The sequence below is a fragment of the Argopecten irradians genome, chromosome 3, assembly GCF_041381155.1.
Source record: "Argopecten irradians isolate NY chromosome 3, Ai_NY, whole genome shotgun sequence".
NCBI classification, from domain to species: Eukaryota; Metazoa; Mollusca; class Bivalvia; order Pectinida; family Pectinidae; genus Argopecten; species Argopecten irradians.
The window spans coordinates 49904149-49924665 of record NC_091136.1 but is presented as its reverse complement, the minus strand read 5'-3'; the positions used below and the strand labels follow the sequence as shown (position 1 = coordinate 49924665).

General features: G+C 35.7%; 2 protein-coding genes across 2 annotated transcripts in view; one reads left to right on the top strand and one right to left on the bottom strand.

Moving 5' to 3' along the window:
* The window catches only part of LOC138318941 (signal-induced proliferation-associated 1-like protein 2), a 66497-nt gene that overhangs the window by 4168 nt on the left and 41812 nt on the right, over positions 1-20517 (top strand). Inside the window, 1 exon segment of the mRNA XM_069261768.1 lies at positions 15629-15739. The gene's annotated coding sequence lies outside the window, so the exon portion shown is untranslated.
* LOC138319725 (soluble scavenger receptor cysteine-rich domain-containing protein SSC5D-like) lies at positions 13282-14895 on the bottom strand. The gene has a single exon (XM_069262862.1). It carries the CDS (start codon positions 14893-14895, stop codon positions 13282-13284), a length of 1614 nt encoding a protein of 537 aa, XP_069118963.1.

Here is a 20517-nt window from a genome sequence, read left to right as displayed (position 1 = left end):
TCAGAAATTTATATATTTTTTAGTATAATTTTACTGCTGCCGACAGTCATTAACAAAGACAATTATATATGTATTTAAATGGCCTTGGCAAAGTTAGTGCATGTGTAATAATAATGATATAATAAAATATAACATATTGTCAAGCTTTAACCGATAATGAACTGCAGAGGCACAGATGACTATAAAACAGATTTAGTGTTAGAATATATGGTATAAATATATAATATACAGGCTGTATTAATATTACACTGTGGTAATCTAGAGAGTATTGATAATTATACAAACAATATATGATATCTTAATTCATGCATAGATATGATACTGCATCATATATATATATATTCAAGTAATCTGTCTTTTTTCCTGCAATCATAGATTCAGGAAATTATCACTTCTACATACTTCATCAAGTAGCAATTAAATCATAATTACTAAGTTAGCTTTGTGTAAAAATATATATCTATAGGAACAAAAGCTTTTTGTGGCCATATATCACATCAGTATCCTCCTGATGTCCAGTGATATATCCCTGTATACAAATTTTTGCATATGTCACTAGTGTAATATGACCTATAGCGATTTTCATTGGCTGAAATTCATTGTGACATCGGGACAAAAACAATAAAACGACATCAGGAGAAATGGCGTGACGTCAGTATTCCAAGGACGGCGGGACAAAATGGCGGCCACCGCTGGGTTTTCGCAATTATTTTGATGTAGAATTCTTCAAAATGGCATTAGTTGTTGTAGTTATGTGATAAAAAGTATCTTAAATTTGTGTTCATAGACATTTTATATGAGATTTTATGAAACTCGTCTCGATATTTTGAAGTAGTTTTTGCTTGCCAAGGATCGCAAAAATAAAAACTTCTAAGACCCGTTTCATAAAATCTCATATGAAATTAACACTCATTTAAGATGCTATATATAGGATAATTGAAGGTTGTATATATATATATATGTATATTCACTTATAAATACAAGTATTGGTATCCATGCAGGTACAATATAGATGTTTGCCATAGTTTAGGTGTAATCCGCAGGTGGTGATATAGGCAGTAAACCAGTAACTAAGTAGGAAATGAAATGTACATATTGTAATGTATGTGAAGAAAAGTTGTTAGCTTGAAGCTTACGTAAGGTCATGGCTGCAGACACAGGTCATACAGGTAACTGATTCAGAGAACTATACCTTTATTGTATCTTTATTTAAGGGTTTATATATAACCTATTCGACCCAATAAGTGTCCAGGGTGTTTAAAAAATTGAAAAAAATGAAAAGGTGCTAATCAGACGAAATTATTGCAAATCTAGACAGTATATTGTAGTTTTGGTCTTTATTTATGCGTGGACAATAGAAATCGAGGCCTCAAAAAGGGGGAGGGCGCTTATAGGGACATGGGCGCTAATTGGGTCGAATATGGTACATATAATTTTGACAAGATATGTTGTCATTCTAGATGGAAAACTGTCAAAGGAGGATACAATATAACAATAGAAAGTTGTTAGTTACATGTAGCTAGAGGGTACAGACTCTACTGATGGTAGGTGACACACAGGTAACTGGTGCAAAGTCAATGCTGACCTAGGGGGACATATAGTAAAGTTGTTAGTTATGTGTAGGATGAGGGCTACATATTACAGGTAACAGAATTGGGGAGGGGGTGGTTATTTATATTCTAATATACACATTGTAGCTACCTATAGATGCAATCAACAGGTTAATGTCAGAGGATAGACATACATGTATAGTAAAGTTGTAAGCTGGAGGGTGAGGGCTAGATAACTGATTCAGGGGATCAACCTGTATACAGGTAGATGCATGTACAGGTAAAATGCTATAGGGATATATTTTTTAGCTGGAAGGTGGAGGGCTGCACACAGTCTCAGGTAACTGATTCTGAGGATAATACAGTCTAATGTAGTCAACAGGTGAAATACTATCTGAAGGGGAATACTTTGGTGAATCTACAGGTGAAATGCTTATCTGAGGGGAATACTTGGTGAATCTACAGGTGAAATGCTTATCTGAGGGGAATACTTGGTGAATCTACAGGTGAAATGCTTATCTGAGGGGAATATTTGGTGAATATACAGGTGAAATGCTTATCTGAAGGGAATACTTGGTGAATCTACAGGTGAAATGCTTATCTGAGGGGAATTTTGGTGAATTTACAGGTGAAATGCTTATCTGAAGGGGAATACTTGGTAATAAGAAATGTTTGAAGGAATACTTGGTGAATATACAGGTGAAATGCTATCTGAAAGGGAATACTTGGTGAATATACAGGTTGAAATGCTTATCTGAGGGGAATACTTGGTGAATCTACAGGTGAAATGCTTATCTGAGGGGAATATTTGGTGAATATACAGGTGAAATGCTTATCTGAAGGGAATACTTGGTGAATATACAGGTGAAATGCTATCTGAAAGGGAATACTTGGTGAAATATACAGGTGGAAATGGTATCTGAAGGGGAATACTTGGTGAATCTACAAGTGAAATGCTTATCTGAGGGGAATACTTGGTGAATTACAAGGTGAAAATGCTTATCTGAGGGGAATACTTGGTGAAATCTAAAGGTGAAATGCTTATCTCAGGGGAATATTTGGTGAATATACAGGTGAAATGGTATCTGAAGGGAATACTTGGTAAATCTAAAGGTGAAATGCTTATCTCAAGGGAACATTTGGTGAATATACAGGTGAAATGGTATCTGAAGGGGAATACTTGGTGAATCTACAAGTGAAATGCTATCTGAAGGGGAAGACTTGGTAAATCTAAAGGTGAAATGCTATCTTTAGGGGAATACTTGGTGAATCTATTTGTGAAATGCTATATGTAAGGGGATACTTGGTGAATCTACAGGTGAAATGCTTATCTGAGGGGAATTATATATACTTGGTGAATCTACAGGTGAAATGCTTATCTGATGGCGATACCTGGTAAAATTAGAGTGATGAAGTCCATTTAAACCTTTGTAATAAGCTACCCTTGGTGTAAAAAGCTGTCATGAGGTGATGTGTAGTAAAGTTGCTTTTTTGCTAGAAGGGCAAATCTTGGGGATATACAGTCTAATAAAGCCATAGATTATACCTTGTAATTTACTGGTGTAAGTGAATTAAGGATATACAATCTAATAAAGCATTTGCTGAATACTGATGGGTGTAACATATATACAGAGAGAGGGGACAGAGAGAGTGTTTTAAGTTGCAGACAGAAGGGAATGGCCAGATGTAATAGCTGATTCAGGGAATATGTTTTTACCTGGAAAAGTATTAGTTTATTTACCTGAGGCCCACAATCACACATGACTAAGGTTCTGTTGCTGATCCATACAGATTTAGAAGATTGTGGTGGCTTTGTGCTTATACAGGTATTCATCTCAAACCATGCAAGAAAAGGCATTTACTATAAAAGTTAAGATGTGTATAATTGCAAACAATCTTTCTAAAATTCATTTTTTTGCACCTGAGTTTTACTCTAGGATGAGCTTTGATTAGCAGAGCACAAAAGCTGATATATAATCATGTCTTTGAATATAATAATGTGTTGATAAATTAAGACAGGTTATTGTGAGAATGACAATGGAGGGCTGATCAAGTTAGACTATACCTGTATTACAGGTGTAACAGTTTTATAGGTGTTTAATTTATATATACATTAGTAAATTTAACTTCTCCTAACTTTGGTTAAATGCATTGACAATTAATGCATGATCTTATAAATTATCTAATTTCCAAAACATTTGGTTTATTGCTTTGATTATAATTAACATCCTATTAACAGCCAGGGGATGTGCCAATTACTAGCTGTAGGTTTAGGTGGTGTTTGAAAGCCAGAGTGCCCAGAATAAAAACAACAACCAGCAGTCAGTATGTACATGCAGGTGACTGCATGCCCCTCAAGGGATTCAAACTTGCGATCCAGAGGTGGAGAGCTTGTGGTATATAGCGGGTTATCTTAATTACTGGTTACCATGTGGCCATGACATTCATATGACAAAACATGTACAGAGCTAATTATTGAGCAACAGAAATTTGATGCTAGTTTTGTGAGCCTCATATATCAGGAGAAGCATTATTGATATGCATTGATTGTACGATACTGCAATTGTTTCCCAGTTTTATTATAAAGATCTACATATTCAGCAAACTTTTAAGGTCATGCATACGTGTATTTACATTAAATATGAGATGGTTGGTGAATTGTGAGTACTAAATATATGTAGTCCTGGTATATGGTATAAAAAGAAACCATTCATCTGCTGTTAATTTGTTTTGTGACAGTTTTTACAGGATACAGATGGTTTAAGTAGAACATAACACTCTTTGTCTGTTTTATACTGTTGAAGGTATTTACCAATTAGCCTAATTACATTGTCGCTGTATGGTATTTAGGTGTAAACGTTTTTTCCCTGACTTCTCCACAGGGTTCCCCTTTGTAGGATTGTGTACTAGCTACCTATACATGGCTGAGTGTCAAGTTCTAGTGGTATATTTGCTGCCCTGGTCGACAAGAAAAATCAATGGCTCCAGGAGTCACAAAAAATTACATACAAATCTTCTGTATTGTTTACATAGATAGTGCGATAATTAATACACACTATCTGATATGCTAATTGGATCTAAATATAGATTGAAATGCTTTTGTACTATGTATACAAATATCCTTAATCTATAGTTTGAGTTTTAATAGTAGATAATTCTTATGTGATTTGAAGTGAAAGTTAATTGGATATTATTTTTACAATGAACAAAATTATCTTTATCAAAAGTCTTCCATAATTGTCATTGAGGATTGGAGTAATTCAGTGATGGTTTAGTCTTTGTATGTTCGGAGCATGGTTTTTAATTATTAAAACAGTTAGTGAATGAACATGTACTCTCCTAGTTATTTTCCTCTAAAATGTGTTTTGAGATGACCCCCATTCATGTATCAATACTGCACTGCTATACCACCCCCAATGTTCAGTGGACCCTTCCATGTTGACTGTGTATTCGGATAGTACAACTTTATAGAATTATGACCTCTCATTTCGGGAGTTACCTCTTTGATGAATGACCAGGTTGTCTGCAGTTTACAATAGGTATGCTAATTACCTGGGGATATCGTTGTTAAGGTAAGATTATTGACCGGTGTGGCTGTGTACTGTATGTATGTACCTCAGGGTACTCGGTGTTTGTAATCTACAACTTTTCCTTTGTAGACTCGGATAGATATTGATGAATCACCTTTAATATATTTTGTATGTACACATGTTCTTGATATGGAGTCATATTTTATACATGTACTTTTAAACAAACTAATATTTCTACTGAAATTCTGAAAGATAAAAGTGGTTTATCTGAGTGTCTGACAGGTTGTATTACACCTGTTGGCTAGGAGTATAACACATTGAATTACATTCACCCAAAGTTGTTTTAATTCCTTGACCATGTTCTTGCTGATATTTTCAAAAAATTACTTTAGCTTTAATATTCTTATATGTTTTAAGGAGTTAACTCCCCCTGTCCCCCTGTTTATGATTTGATCTGGTGAGAACCCCAGGGTTTTGTAATGAGAATTAAAGTGAACAGTCGGGCAAGGATGGCTAAAGTCGGTAAAAATGGTGTGAATGTAATCAGTATAATTTCTTATGAAATGGAAAAATAAAATCTCTCGTCAAAATCTGTCTGCGTACGAAGAAATTAATTTAAAGTATGGAAATTCTAAACCGTCCTCCCGGCTCACTATGTCCGTGGTTACATTTCCACGCAGCCTTGCTTTCAATGCTTTCAACTTTTCTTTCCTTCAATGGTCAGAACTGGGAAACGTAAGCAGAACTTGACCGTCGTATTAATATGTGAGAACTTTTGGAAGGCCAATGAACGCATTTAGACTGGTTTTCTTTGCCCGACTATTCACTTTAAAGGCTGCTCTGAATGATGAACCAGAATTCAGGGCTCGAATTTCAGGCTGTTTTACTTGCTTTTTGCAAGTAGATATACCAGAATAGCAAGTGAAAAAAATATGCACTTGCTTTTTTTAGCAAGTGGTTTTTATCAGGGGCAACTTTTAAAATGGCATAATGATTGTGAAAAATTGTTGTAATGGAAAATATGGGGGCCCAGCTCTTACAGTAATGTTGTTGATATACATTATGTACTTATACACCTCACATCATCATGCAAAAATAAATGATTTTATATAATATAACATAACTGTAATTTGAATATATATGGATATTAATTATCCCCCGCCTAACGAAGTTGGCGGGGGATATACAAATGGGTTCCGTCGGTCCGTCTGTCCGTCCGTCCGTCCGTACGAATGGTTTCCGGAGCATAACTCTAAAAACAGTAGAATTTCCGAAACTTCATACTCTTCATACTTTGCTATTTTTAGGTTTTCATTTTTTGTTTTTTTCGTAACCATGGTGAAAATATAATATTTTTATACCAGGTTCGTTTCCGGAGCATAACTCTAAAACCAGTAGAGATATTTCCACGAAACTTCATAGACACATTGGTCTTATGGTCTAGTAGTGCCTTTTGCTATTTTAAGGTTTTCACTTTTTGTACTTTTTTCTGTAACCATGGAAACATTGCTGAAAATGGCAGATTTTTGTGTAAGAATCGTTTCCGGAGCACAACTCTAAAACCAGCAGAGATATTTCCATGAAACTTTATAGACACATTGTTCTTATGGTCTAGTAGTGCCTTTTGCTATTTTTAGGTTTTCATTTTTTGCACTTTTTCCGTAACCATGGAAACATTGTTGAAAATATCATATTTTTTGTACCAGGTTCGTTTCCGCAGCATAACTGGAAAACCGGTTGAGATATATGCACGAAACTCCATAGGCACATTAGTCTTATGGTCTAGTAGTGCCTTTTGCTATTTTAAGGTTTTCACTTTTTGTACTTTTTTCTGTAACCATGGAAACATTGCTGAAAATGGCAGATTTTTGTGTAAGAATCGTTTCCGGAGCACAACTCTAAAACCAGCAGAGATATTTCCATGAAACTTAATAGACACATTGTTCTTATGGTCTAGTAGTGCCTTTTGCTGTTTTTAGGTTTTCACTTTTTGTGCTTTTTTCTGTAACCATAGAAACATTGCTGAAAATATCATATTTTTGTAGCAGGTTCATTTCCGGAGCATAACTCTAAAACCAGCAAAGATATTTCCACGAAACTTCATAGACTCATTCTTTTTATGGTCTAGTAGTACCTTTTGCTATTTTTAGGTTTTCATTTTTTGCACTTTTTCCGTTACCATGGAAACATTGCTGAAAATATCATGGTAAATGGTAAATGTTACTTTGCAAAACTCCACCCATCTTTGTGTATATAGTCTAATATAAATGTCAAGGCTGTATACCTGATTCAACAATTGCAGCCCCGCTCTACTTGAATTATACTCCATCTTTCTTTAGCTCAACTTCCTTTTTCCTGTTTTTTTTTCATACACATAAGTCTCCACAATCAAACTTACTTCAGCTTTGATATCTCCATTGGCAGGGGATCTGAATGACTATGTCCTTGTTATAAGTAAAAAATATATTTTAGCAAGTAAAAATTTATGGCACTTGCTATTTTTAGCAAGTGGCAAAAAATGTAAAATTCAAGCCCTGGAATTAATACATCCATTGTCAGTATTGTAAAAAGTTGATAAAGGTTTATGTAACATTGATATCATGTAAACAAAATAGTCACTGTGGCAGATAGAATTTGTGGCTTGGACATTTGATTTTGGCCTTTTGTCCTCTTTGGATGCTTTAAAAAGAAAAAAGATAAATTTTTATGCAGTGACATAATTAACCTTTAAGACCCTTGATTTGATGTTAAGTTTTTGTCACAAATTATTTGAAAGTCACTCAAATATTTCTCAATATTTGTTGTTATGTAAACGTTGCCGTTCATCGAAAGTTAAAGCACTGATCTTTAATTGAAAAACACTTTTCTGGATACATACTTTTCAGTTCAAATGAAATTATGGTGAATGATAAGTATGCATGGATTTGGAATGTTGATTTATGATAAAAATGATAAAAAGATATCACCTAAATATTTCAAGTTATTTGACCCGTGATAAGATATCTTTATCACAAATGAAAAAACCTTATATAAATAGATCTGGTTAGGTTAATTTTGTACATTTATACTTATTGAAGAGTAAAATGTATAAATACAAGTAAACTATTCTGAATTCTTGCCAACATATCACTTGTTTCTGAAGTGATGTGCGTCACTGGTGTTCAGAACAAACAATGTTTACATTCTGGTTTGCAGGGATTTTGATACAGAGTGCATAAGCTTACCTGTATATGTAAAATACTGGCAGATGATGATGAAAAAACCCCACATATAGGGGTAATGTACAGTATCAGGTAAACAGCTAAAATAGTTTATCAGTAGATCTACAAGTGTAACACGAAAGAGGAACATGTGTTAATTTTCTGTGTGTATTTTTTCTGAATCATCTGGTAAGCTTTAATGTGTAGTTAACTGTTGTACAAACAAAAGTCTGGCTATCAGACTATTGTAGGTATTTTGTTAATTTTTTGTTACTATCATTGATGGAGTCTGTTAAACTTCTATATAAATGAGTCTGAAATTTTTTTCGTAATTAAAAGAAAAAAACAACTAAACAGTTATTAGCATCAGTATTATCATTTAATTTGCACACTTAAAAGAAGTTTCATTTGACAGGTACTTAAGCTTTAGAATCATGTTGTTGTTTTGAAAAAAATCTTTTCTGCGATTCCAAATGAAAGATATTGATAAAATGATTTACAGGGCTTTTTCTAGATAAATTGGGAAAAGGCCCCTGAGTGAATTTGGGAAAAATCATCGGCATATCGACATAAGATCCATAAATCCATGATCAGTAGGAGAAAATACTAAACTCATCATACATCTTTAACATGTAATTTAAACTGCATGATGTTACAAAAAAAAACATTTTTAAATAGAAAAGTATTCTGTCCTAAATAAAACGCAAAGGTAACTGATTAACACAATTTTTCAGGTGCGTTCGATCGCAATTAGACTCAAAAGTCGTGGGACTTTGCCACCATTTTCAGATTGGGAAAAAACCCCATGAAGTTGGGAAAATTCTAGCCTTAAATATCATTGAGAATGGGGCCGAATATCGGCCCCTGAGAGACCCTAGATTTAAAACCCTGATTTAAAACAAAATATATCAATATCTTATCATAATAACTGACTTTTCTTAATATGCCATGATAAAGTACTCTATCTGTACTTGTAGACATGTATTTAGGATATCCTGACCTGTTCCGTTAGCTAGGTGTCTCCCTTCCTTTCAACTTCCTTATACTTATAAAATGTCATATTCTATATTGCGAAGCAGCATGGACAATGAGTACATCATACACCATTAAACTAAATGATGATGGCATCATGTGTTTGGATTGTACTAGTACTTTTGAGTTAAAACAGCATGAATTTCCAAGGGAGGGAACTCTGTAATATGCTAAGATGGAATAATTCATTAGTTTTTGGATCAATTTTCAATTCCACTTAGTCAAGACCGGTTTGGGCCTGGCTATGACATTAGCTAGAATTTTTTTAGTCTAGAAATATTTTCTCATCTTGATGTACCTGCCAATGAAATAGGTCAAAGGTTAGCCAATTCTGACCAAGTAGGAAATAGAACAATTAATGCACTTGATTATACTGAAACAATAGATATATATCTATTGTTGAGCCAGCACAGGTCAAGGCAGCTCTGAACATGAATGTGATCTTTTTGGAGATAAATCTATTAGATAATCAATATCTTGCTTGTTTTCCAATGAACAGCTGACTAACAGAAAATGGCATATACTATTCATCAATAAATTATTCAAACACAGTTCAATTTTCATTACCGCAGCTACCAGAACTAGGGGAGCTTCATTAATTTTAGCTATTTGTCATAATCATGATTTTGTAGATTGTGTAGGAACTCCATAGATCAACAAAACAAAGGAACCATTAACTGTGTATATATATATATATATATATATATATATATATACAGATAGGAAGATAGGAAGAAAAGGTAATCAGTTGCTTGAAACTACATGACCTTTGACCCAATTACTAATTGCCCTAGTGATATCCTCATAAAAAATATCATCCTGGGACTCCTATACCGTAATCATCACAAATTAAAGCAACCTTTGGAGTATGAATGTTTACCAATATATGTTTGTAATGCTTCCTTAAATTTTGACTGGGGCCGTGGTGGCTGAGTGGTTAAGATGTCCCGACATATTACCATAAGCCCTCCAATTCTGGGACATGAGTTCAAATTCCTTGTGGGGCAGTTGCCAGCGGTACTGACTGCTGGTTGATAGTTATTCTCTGGGTATTCTGTTTTTCTTCCACTATCAAACCTGGCATGTCTTTACATAGCCTTGGCTGTTGATAGGACGTAAAACTAAACAACCCAACCAATATAAATTCTGAGATATCTGCATGATTTATCTTCATGCTAAAAGCCACAGAATATTTGGAAATGACTCTGTGAAAAAATTATTGGAAACAGAGTGTGAACATAAAACTGAATTAATGATAAATTTATTTACACTGATGTATGAACTCTGGTATTTAATCCTCACAAACAAAGTAAAAGATATTTCATATAATGAGGAGTTCGTGTCTGAACAAGAAGGTTGTTTACGGGTTGTTCGAACTCTCCTTTATTGAAAACCATGTACTTATTCACATATTGCTTTATTCAAGATTAAGACGCCCTGAAGATACAACACGACTATCAAGGGCACAGTTTAAATCACTTTTAATGATTCTCGCCTTGTGCTTTAAAATACAAGCTGAATGCTGTACATCTCTAAGTGTTGTAGTTTTTACTGCAGATTAACTATGCCAGAAAGGGCATAATCTGAATTTCAATGGAAAGGGCCAGATTTATTCTGTAGAATCGTTGTTAATTACCCAATGAACGATGTAAATTTTCATTTATGGTGTTTTCAAGCTGTCTTGTTCAAGGAAACCAAATGTATAAATGAATGCTGCTATCTTAGACTTTGGTATTTGTTGAAGTCTTCATTCTTAATGAAATGAATTTATGTATTTCAAAGGTTGTAATCACTATTGTGTTATTATGATTTCTCTAACCTTGTATACTATAAAAGATTCCTGAAAGTTCATTTTAGATTTGACATTTTACAGAAGATGAAAGTGCTGGAATTTGGGGCAGTGCTGGAAAAGTGCTTGAATTTTGGGTCATGTTGGAAAAGTGCTGGAATTTTTCTTTAAAATCCTTGAAAAGTGCTGGAATTGAAACTTCATGCTCCCAGAACACTGACAAAAGCTCTGTTGTCAATCAATTTATCATAATTTCAGTAATCAGACATTACTTGGGATGACTTTATTGTTTGATAAGAATGTGTAATTGAATCTAATTACTCTGACAAAATTGTACTAACAAATTGCATGCAAAATTGTAGGCACGTTTTCTGAAAATTCTGATTTCGAGTCCAATGTAGAAGAAAAAAGTAGTGCTTGAAAATCTAGAAAAGGTGCTGGAAAAGTGCTTGAAAAGTGCTGGAATTTTGGTTTGAAAATCTGTACGAACCATGTTTGAGTTAAATCAGGAAAACCAAAATAAGTGGCTGTTGGAATCCATCTTGAATTTTAATTAACATTTGGAAATCTATAATATAAGTACATCCTTTAGTACTTCTAAAGATCTTTTAATTTCAAAACATCTTATCAACTCAAAACATTTTAAAGATTGTTTGAATATTTAAAAAAAAATATGAATATATATCGAAAGGTATTTGATATTTTGTTTCTCCTTTGTATACTTTCTCTTCCTTTGTGTAAGAAGACGAGTCCTTTGTGTGGAGTAGTATGTACAATAACAGAACTGACGAAATATGTCTGTGATGTTGCAGGGAAAAAAACCTAATCAGTACAACAGCAGCTACCTTCTGTTGTGGATGCTGACTAGAAACAGATTTATATCTATCCTCCATATATATAACGCATCTGTCTCCTCTGTTCTATCAAAATCAAAGGTCAAATATTAAAAACTAGGCAACAGACTTGTAATGGTGAACAGCCAGCTTCCGGTACATGTATGGCAACTAGCAGTATAGCTGTAAGATGCTGAAAGATGATGTTCCTTGCTTTCATAGCCTGTTTGGCCTTGTATGGATCTCATTTAGGGCAACATAAATGGATATAGAATTTAAACCAGAAATTCAGCAGATTGATATGGAATTTGGTGTTACACATAAAAACAAAAAGAGCAGATATCTGTCACTTTCATAGTCTTGTCAATAGGATATTCCTTTGGCCAAGTGTAGTACATACAATCATTGCTGTCATACCAGTTTTGGCTCTATATTGTTCATTAAAATGGTGTGTTGGCCTTATTGATGCCATTAGTAATCAGCATAAATACTTCATATACATATGAGAAAGTCACCAAGGGATGTCATAGATATACAAATTATTCATTCATGGGCAAGCAAATGCCATGATTCTCGTATAAACAAAAGGCTTGAAAGGAAACAGGCTCAAGATATCATCAACTCCATCCTTGTAATGTAATATCATTCTGTACTTGATGAATAGCGGATTCTTATACAGGATACTGACATCACCATTGTTATCATGGTATTTTATACCATTGTACAGCGATGTGAAGATGCTATATATGTGTTCCAATATATATGCATTGGTTTCTTGTCAGGTGTTCGATAACTAGAACATAAGTATGTAAAATTATGTTTTCTACATAGATATCAATATGGTAATTAAATATACATGGAGAATGTGATATTTGATTGTAAGGCAGGTATCCTTTATGTATTTGCTATGTTTTGTGCTTGTTCTAGGTGCTATTTGTCTGATGCCAAATGTTTGTGTTAGATCACATTTACTGTCACAAATCATGAAAGTTATCACAATAAACATACAGAAACTGGCTTGGATGCAAATATTATTTAAATGTATATTATTAAAAAATTCAATAACTATTTGGAGCTTGTGATAATTGCATAAATAGGCAAAGAGCTAGACATTGATAATGTGGTAGGATACATGAATTAATAGGTCAAATGTAACAAAACCTGCAGCACCTTAAGGATTTACTGTATTGCAGAAGGTGTATAGACATCTGTATGATGTCATCTGTCGACAGGAAACACCGATATTATAGGGCAGTGACCTAACACTATTGTACTGGGGATTCCTCAAGAGACAACGCTGATTGATCAGTGACAGGACATAACTGTGGTTTATTGGCTTTGTAGAGTCTAGGGATCGAGGGTTTGATGGGTGGTGTAGCAAGTACAGCATTGAGGGTGTCCTGGGTGGTGTAGTACTGAGGGTTTGATGGGTGGTGTAGCAAGTACAGCATTGAGGGTGTCCTGGGTGGTGTAGTACTGAGGGTTTGATGGGATAGCAAGTACAGCATTGAGGGTGTCCTGGGTGGTGTAGTACTGAGGATTTGATGGGATAGCAAGTACAGCATTGAGGGTGTCCTGGATGGTGTAGTACTGAGGATTTGATGGGTGGTGTAGCAAGTACAGCATTGAGGGTGCCCTGGATGGTGTAGTACTGAGGATTTGATGGGATAGCAAGTACAGCATTAAGTACTGAGTTGATGGGGTAGCTACGCATTGAGGGTGGGGTCCTGGGTGGTGTAGTACTGAGGGTTTGATGGGTGGTGTAGCAAGTACAGCATTGAGGGTGTCCTGGGTGGTGTAGTACTGAGGGTTTGATGTGTGGTGTAGCAAGTACAGCATTGAGGGTGTCCTGGGTGGTGTAGTACTGAGGATTTGATGGGTGGTGTAGCAAGTACAGCATTGAGGGTGTCCTGGGTGGTGTAGTACTGAGGGTTTGATGGGTGGTGTAGCAAGTACAGCATTGAGGGTGTCCTGGGTGGTGTAGTACTGAGGGTTTGATGGGTGGTGTAGCAAGTACAGCATTGAGGGTGTCCTGGGTGGTGTAGTACTGAGGGTTTGATGGGTGGTGTAGCAAGTATAGCATTGAGGGTGTCCTGGGTGGTGTAGTACTGAGGATTTGATGGGTGGTGTAGCAAGTTCAGCATTGAGGGTGTCCTGGGTGGTGTAGTACTGAGGATTTGATGGGATAGCAAGTACAGCATTGAGGGTGTCCTGGGTGGTGTAGTACTGAGGATTTGATGGGATAGCAAGTACAGCATTAAGAGTGTCCTGGGTGGTGTAGTACTGAGGATTTGATGGGTGGTGTAGCAAGTTCAGTCCTGGGTGGTGTAGTACTGAGGGTTTGCTGGAGTGTAGCGGGTACGGCATTGAGGGTGTCCTGGGTGGTGTAGTACTGAGGGTTTGCTGGAGTGTAGCGGGTACGGCATTGAGGGTGTCCTGGGTGGTGTAGTACTGAGGGTTTGATGGTGGTGTAGCAAGTACAGCATTGAGGGTGTCCTGGGTGGTGTAGTACTGAGGGTTTGATGGGATAGCAAGTACAGCATTGAGGGTGTCCTGGGTGGTGTAGTACTGAGGGTTTGATGGGTGGTGTAGCAAGTACAGCATTGAGGGTGTCCTGGGTGGTGTAGTACTGAGGTTTTGATGTAGGGGTGGTGAGCGTACTGCAGTAGGGTGTGGTGTAGGTACTGAGGTGTCCTGGGTGGTGTAGTACTGAGGTGGGGTGTAGCAGTACGGCATTGAGGGTGTCCTGGGTGGTGTGTACTGAGGGTTTGATGGGTGGTGTAGCAAGTACGGCATTGAGGGTGTCCTGGGTGGTGTAGTACTGGTTTGTGGTGTACGTAGGTGTCTGAGGGTTGATTTGAGTGTAGCAAGTACAGCATTGAGGGTGTCCTGGGTGTAGTACTGAGGGTTTGATGGAGTGTAAGTACAGCATTGAGGGTGTCCTGGTGGTGTAGTAAGCATGCAATCCCTATTTACCTACAGTTACACACTCTCTCTACTATGACAGGTGGGACATCTTTACACACTGCTAAAAATAACACCCTAGGCTAGACACTATCACTGAGAATTAATGCACTGTGTCCCCAGACAAAGAATTGAGATCCCCACTGCATAGAGTCATAGAATAATGTTTACCCATATGCTCTAGGTTCTGAAAGAGTACCACAATTACTGTGCCATGTCAGCACCCCTCCTCCTTCTGTACAGCACCTCTGTATGTTAACACAGGTAAAAAGGAAGTAACAGGACAGGTACTGTACTTGTGTACAGCCTACTCACATGGAAGATGGGTTTCCATGTGGACTGGTATGCATGCTTATGTTACAATAATGTAGCCAACACTAGAACATGAAACCCAATATGTGAAAGGTGTGGATGACTTTTAAACCATGCAGCCGGAGATCTGTCTGTACACCAGAACCATCTGCCATTGTGTGATGGAGAAACCTGGGATTGTTTAGTGCAGATTACATACATAGCTTCCACACTTCTTCAATCAAAACTCAGTGTGGATTGGGACTTATTAAAAAGTATATTGAGCCTCATAATCCAGGTTGAATTGCCGATCTTGTCTATGGATGACAGCGCATCTATATGTATTGTTGTTGTGAATATTATTCTTTAGAGGAAGGATCTTGGTATTTGTATCTCGTCCCATCACAATTGACATCTGGGCTTTCTTGTTTGTTTTCAGGTCATGGAAAGTAGTGTATACAGATGCCAGCTTGTGTGAAATGATAATATAACTGGATGTGACATTGAGTTGACAGGGTCACGGTGAAGGATCAACTGGGCATATACAGAGGTGAGTCTATAGAGCTGTCCAATCCAAAACACTGTAACATTATAGCAACACAAAAACATGATCAAATATATGCATTATTTCATGTAGAATTCTTTTTTTTACCATATTTTAAACATTGAAAGGATGTTTTTAATCAAATATAAATGCAGATATTTGAAGAAAATACTAATACTTGGCCATAGACGTTGCCAAGAATATGATACTACACATGTATTAATGTTTTTGTTATGTCTTCTCTCTAGTTTGTTAACCCAACTAGATAACCATGTTTTAACGTTTATCTGAAGGAGGGCAAATTCATATTATAGGTTTTGGATGTCCTGATATATTCAAGAAGAAATTTGAATGTGAAAATACATTGTTGTAGTCACAGGTGTATCAAGGAGACTAGATATTCCATCCAGAATGAATATCACATTTATCATCAAATCGATTCTGAATTAGCTATCTTACACCTTTCATGTAACACTGGTGAGTCAGGCCAAATTGTTTTCATACCATGTTGTGACCCGTCATTCATTGTAAGTAGGGGACTATCAGGTACATTGTAACATAGAGGCCAGCTAGGATGATATTGGGACAGAAATGGGCCAGTTAGGGCTGCTGTTCAAGCATGACCAAACCCAGTCTCTTTGATGCACGGTCCATTGAGAATCGTTCATTATTAAAATGCTGTTGCTAATTTCTCACTTCCTTTCCATGAGATGCCAATTGTACAAGTGAATGTGGCTTACTTGTGGTTGTAGTCCATAGAGAATACAACTTAAATCGGATGTGTAGAATATTTTGTCAATGTTTGATATCGGGGTAACATAAAAATTTTTATTATTTTTTTTATTTTTTTTTGCCAAATAATATATAAATTTTACACTATTCACATAATCATGAAATATGAATATAGTTATCTTTTATGCACATCTTTCACTCTGCCATTCTTTCATTCATCAGTATAATTACATTGTTTGGGTTTTTTGATAGAGAGGGAGGAGGGAGAGAAAAGATAAAATAAAGAACAAAGAATTGGGAAAGAAAGAAGGGACAACTTAAAGTTATACAAAAATCAGTGTACATGGGTGTATAAGTTGTATATATAAAAGAAGCAATCTTGTTTACAGTAACATAGATTTAAAGTTTTCTCAATAAAATGGGTTTGTGTGCTTAGAATTCAAATTTACAATTGCAAGTTATATAGTTCATTGTTGTAAGCTTAAGGTATGTTGTTCCAGGAGTCGGTGAACCGTAACGTCGAACAGTGTCAGGTCGTATTACATTTCTGTGGTTGAAACATGACAAGAATTCTAAAAGTGATGTTTTATGCATAATGTAAATTCCGATTTCTTCGGCTACTTTTGTTCAGTTAATCACAAAAACCAAGAGACCTTCTATCCTTTTGGGGCCTTTGTTATTAAGTTTTCTCTGCTGCCTCTTTAGAATTTCTGAAGTATCTTATTTTCTTAATGCGCTGGTGTTATTAAGAAGGGCATACAAAAAGTTTATCATATTTTGTTAATTGATTTAGCCATCAGCACCTTGTTTAGAAATAACCTCTTGTCAAAGTGACTGTGTTTAGGGCAATGAACCCAACCAAACTAATGAATGTATTGTCAAGCCCATAAAAAACATTCAGATTTAAAGAAAGCACACTAATTAATACCTGCCATAGTGACCACCATTGTATACTGGCCACCTGCTTAATAAGGCCACTTAAATGAGGTCACTAAAGGTCAATGTCAACACAATTTGACCTGTGTATGAAGACCATGTGGCTATAAAGCCAATGGTTTCTTTATCACCTGGTAGTCCTTATATAATATAGTTTGACTTTATTTTAATACCAGTAAATATCCTTACTATGGCACATCTGCAGTCACAAGACTCATCTGTCTAAAATTCCTTCAACTTTTACTATAAAAAAACCTTATAGACATGTTATCTTCTATGGCAGCTAGTCTAGAACAATTTTTCAAGAAAGAAAAAACAGTTGTTTTTAGATATGTTTGTCAGTTGAGGAATTTCGGAAAGTAATAACAAAAATGTATGGACATGGTGGGAAACATTGTTGGAATGCGTGTGTATAAGTGAAAGTCTCTTTTAGCAATATAACTGATCTGTTTTTAAAGAGCCTGGAAGTGTATGTGATGGTTAAGTTAGGATAACAGGGATTATGTAATAAGTCACAGAACGAGACTACAGATCATTCAAAGGAAATCAAGATATCTCTTCTGTATAAACATGGCTTCCTGGCTGATGCTTATGATAGTTTTATCTAATAGCTTAACCTGGCTACTTAATTTAGTGAAAATGTTGCTTTAAGTGACAGATAATTATAGAATGGTTAAAGTTTAAATGTTTTATGTGTTTATGTGTTGCTGCCATGTTACATTGGAGAAGAACATTTTGAAATGCAATCAAACCTCGCTCAATGTTCTTGATGCATCCATTCTAGTACTGATATATATAATTCTACTAAAATAATAACGCACACAATATGTTTAGGAGATGTTTATATCACACACATGAAATTTATTTCCAAACTGCTCCACATGATGTGTTGATTTCTGATATACTCCAGCATCTTCTACATAGTAATAATTCAGTATTTGAACAGATCATTCTGTACTCGTGGTATTAAATGATTTTGATACCAGCTAGAAGTTGTACCGAATCCCAGAACACAAGTTGAGTGTATAATGGTTGAGACAGTACACTACTGAGACAAGCTAGTAAAACGTTGTTTTTGATATCAGTCTGTATAAGAGGAATTCTACAAGTCAGAGTTGATAACCAATGAATCAAGGATATGTTTGGAGTAAAAACCATACCAAAGACAGCGAGACCAGAGATTCATGAAATGTTTTTTGGCCCAAATCCCAAAAAGTTTGGGTTATGTTTTGAGAAGTCCTCGTGAGACTTATTCTACACATACTCACTGTGTATTTCTGGAGTGTGTATATGGGTGCCGAATATGATTCAGGTATTGATGATAAAACCAGTCGTCTCCTATACTAGTGTTTTTAGACCTCTGATGTTGTAATGATCTTGGAACTCTTCTGTGTTGTATAAACAAAACTCAGAACACAATAGCTTTTAGACGACTTAATGGGTTTTTCTTCCTTGTTAAGGAAAAGGTCAAGAGTTATCTGAATGACTACACCTTAAACAAAGCAACTTCAAATTTACTGTAGGAAATGGTGCTTAAATATTGCAAAACAAACATATTCTCTTTGAGAAAGCAGGTAAATTAGAGTATGCTATTGGCTGTTTTTAAAATTTCTGCAAGAGGTTCATTACTATTGTGTTTCTGCAAAAATTGCATCGTTTTAGTTTCAATCTTAGTGGGGAACTTATAATAGAATAACTAAAAATGTAATAACAAAAACACCAGTTATTGTAATAGAATTAATTTTTATTGGTATCTGGAAAACCAATAAAAATATTTCAAAGGATGGTGATGATAAGATGGTGGAATGTTGAGAGTGAAGTCAGAACATTATAAATTTGTGTGTAAATGTATGTAGTTCCACTTCAGGAAGCAATTGAATTGGTATCCAACATCCTGATTTTCATTGCTATCACTGTTATGGCATCTTTTGAACTGATATCTGCTTTTCACATTGGTTTCTTTGAACTGAAATTGATTCTGATATTGGAATACACAAATGTAAGATATCTTTGTATAATCAATGATATTAATTTTAACCTAATTTTTCCTGTAGATGATAGTAACAGGTTTGTATGTTATACCAATATAATTCCAGGTAGGTAAGTACAGGTAAGTATTGAGGTAAGCATTAGGTTGGACTATAATCTGTCTATATTCTGACAGGTGATCCAGTACCTTGGTATCATTGATCGGTGACCTACTAAACATATATTGATGGTATATATATAAAAAATATTGGAATGAGATCAGATACAGCGCATCACATCGTAACAGAGGTATCATTTTGGTACACGACATTCATCATTGTGCAGAAAATGTTTGACAGTTGATCATTGATTGATGGGATTTAAATGATTGATGTTAGCTGTATAGATTAGAGGACATCATAAAATAACATCCACCAGGTGTACTTAGGACAGAGATCAGGGTATCTCATACCTGTGGTATTGGTCCACTATGTTACAGATCTAAGTGTACATACATGTATTCAGAACCTGCTGTCTAATGACTATATATCTTGATCACATTCCACAATCATTATCCCCAGACTAGCCTTTCCATCCATTCCATTCATTACAATTTATCCAGCAACTGACTCCAGTTATTGTGTATTGCAATAGCTGGGACACATAATGGCCAGTGGGGAGGGGGACTTGTTGGATGGAGAATTTAAAAGATCTTAGAAGTTTGTCACCCAATGAACAGTAAAGGTCATTGGAGGTGTATTCTTCTTGTAGCAGCTGGTGGCTATAGCTACCTCATGTCAAATCTTAAAGGAAGTGGTCTAGCTTATGTATCCAAAATAATTTTGGTCCAAGAGGCCGTGGATATTTGTAACCATAAATTTAATATTACAAGAGGGCTGGAAACATGGGCAACCCTATCTAGAGCCAAGCGTATATGTAACCTGATTAATTAGAGTGAAATGTCTTTGCCAAGTATTTTAATGGAAACAGCTGAGACCTGATTGGTTCTCAATCACAAGCTACCACAAGTATTAAGTGCAGAGGTTGATGGTGATAGTAGCAGGATGAGAGATGTTGATAAAACATCAGTAGCCTGTGGTCAACTGTATCTAATCTTGCTTGGCATGAGGTGTGGGTGTCAATTTCAT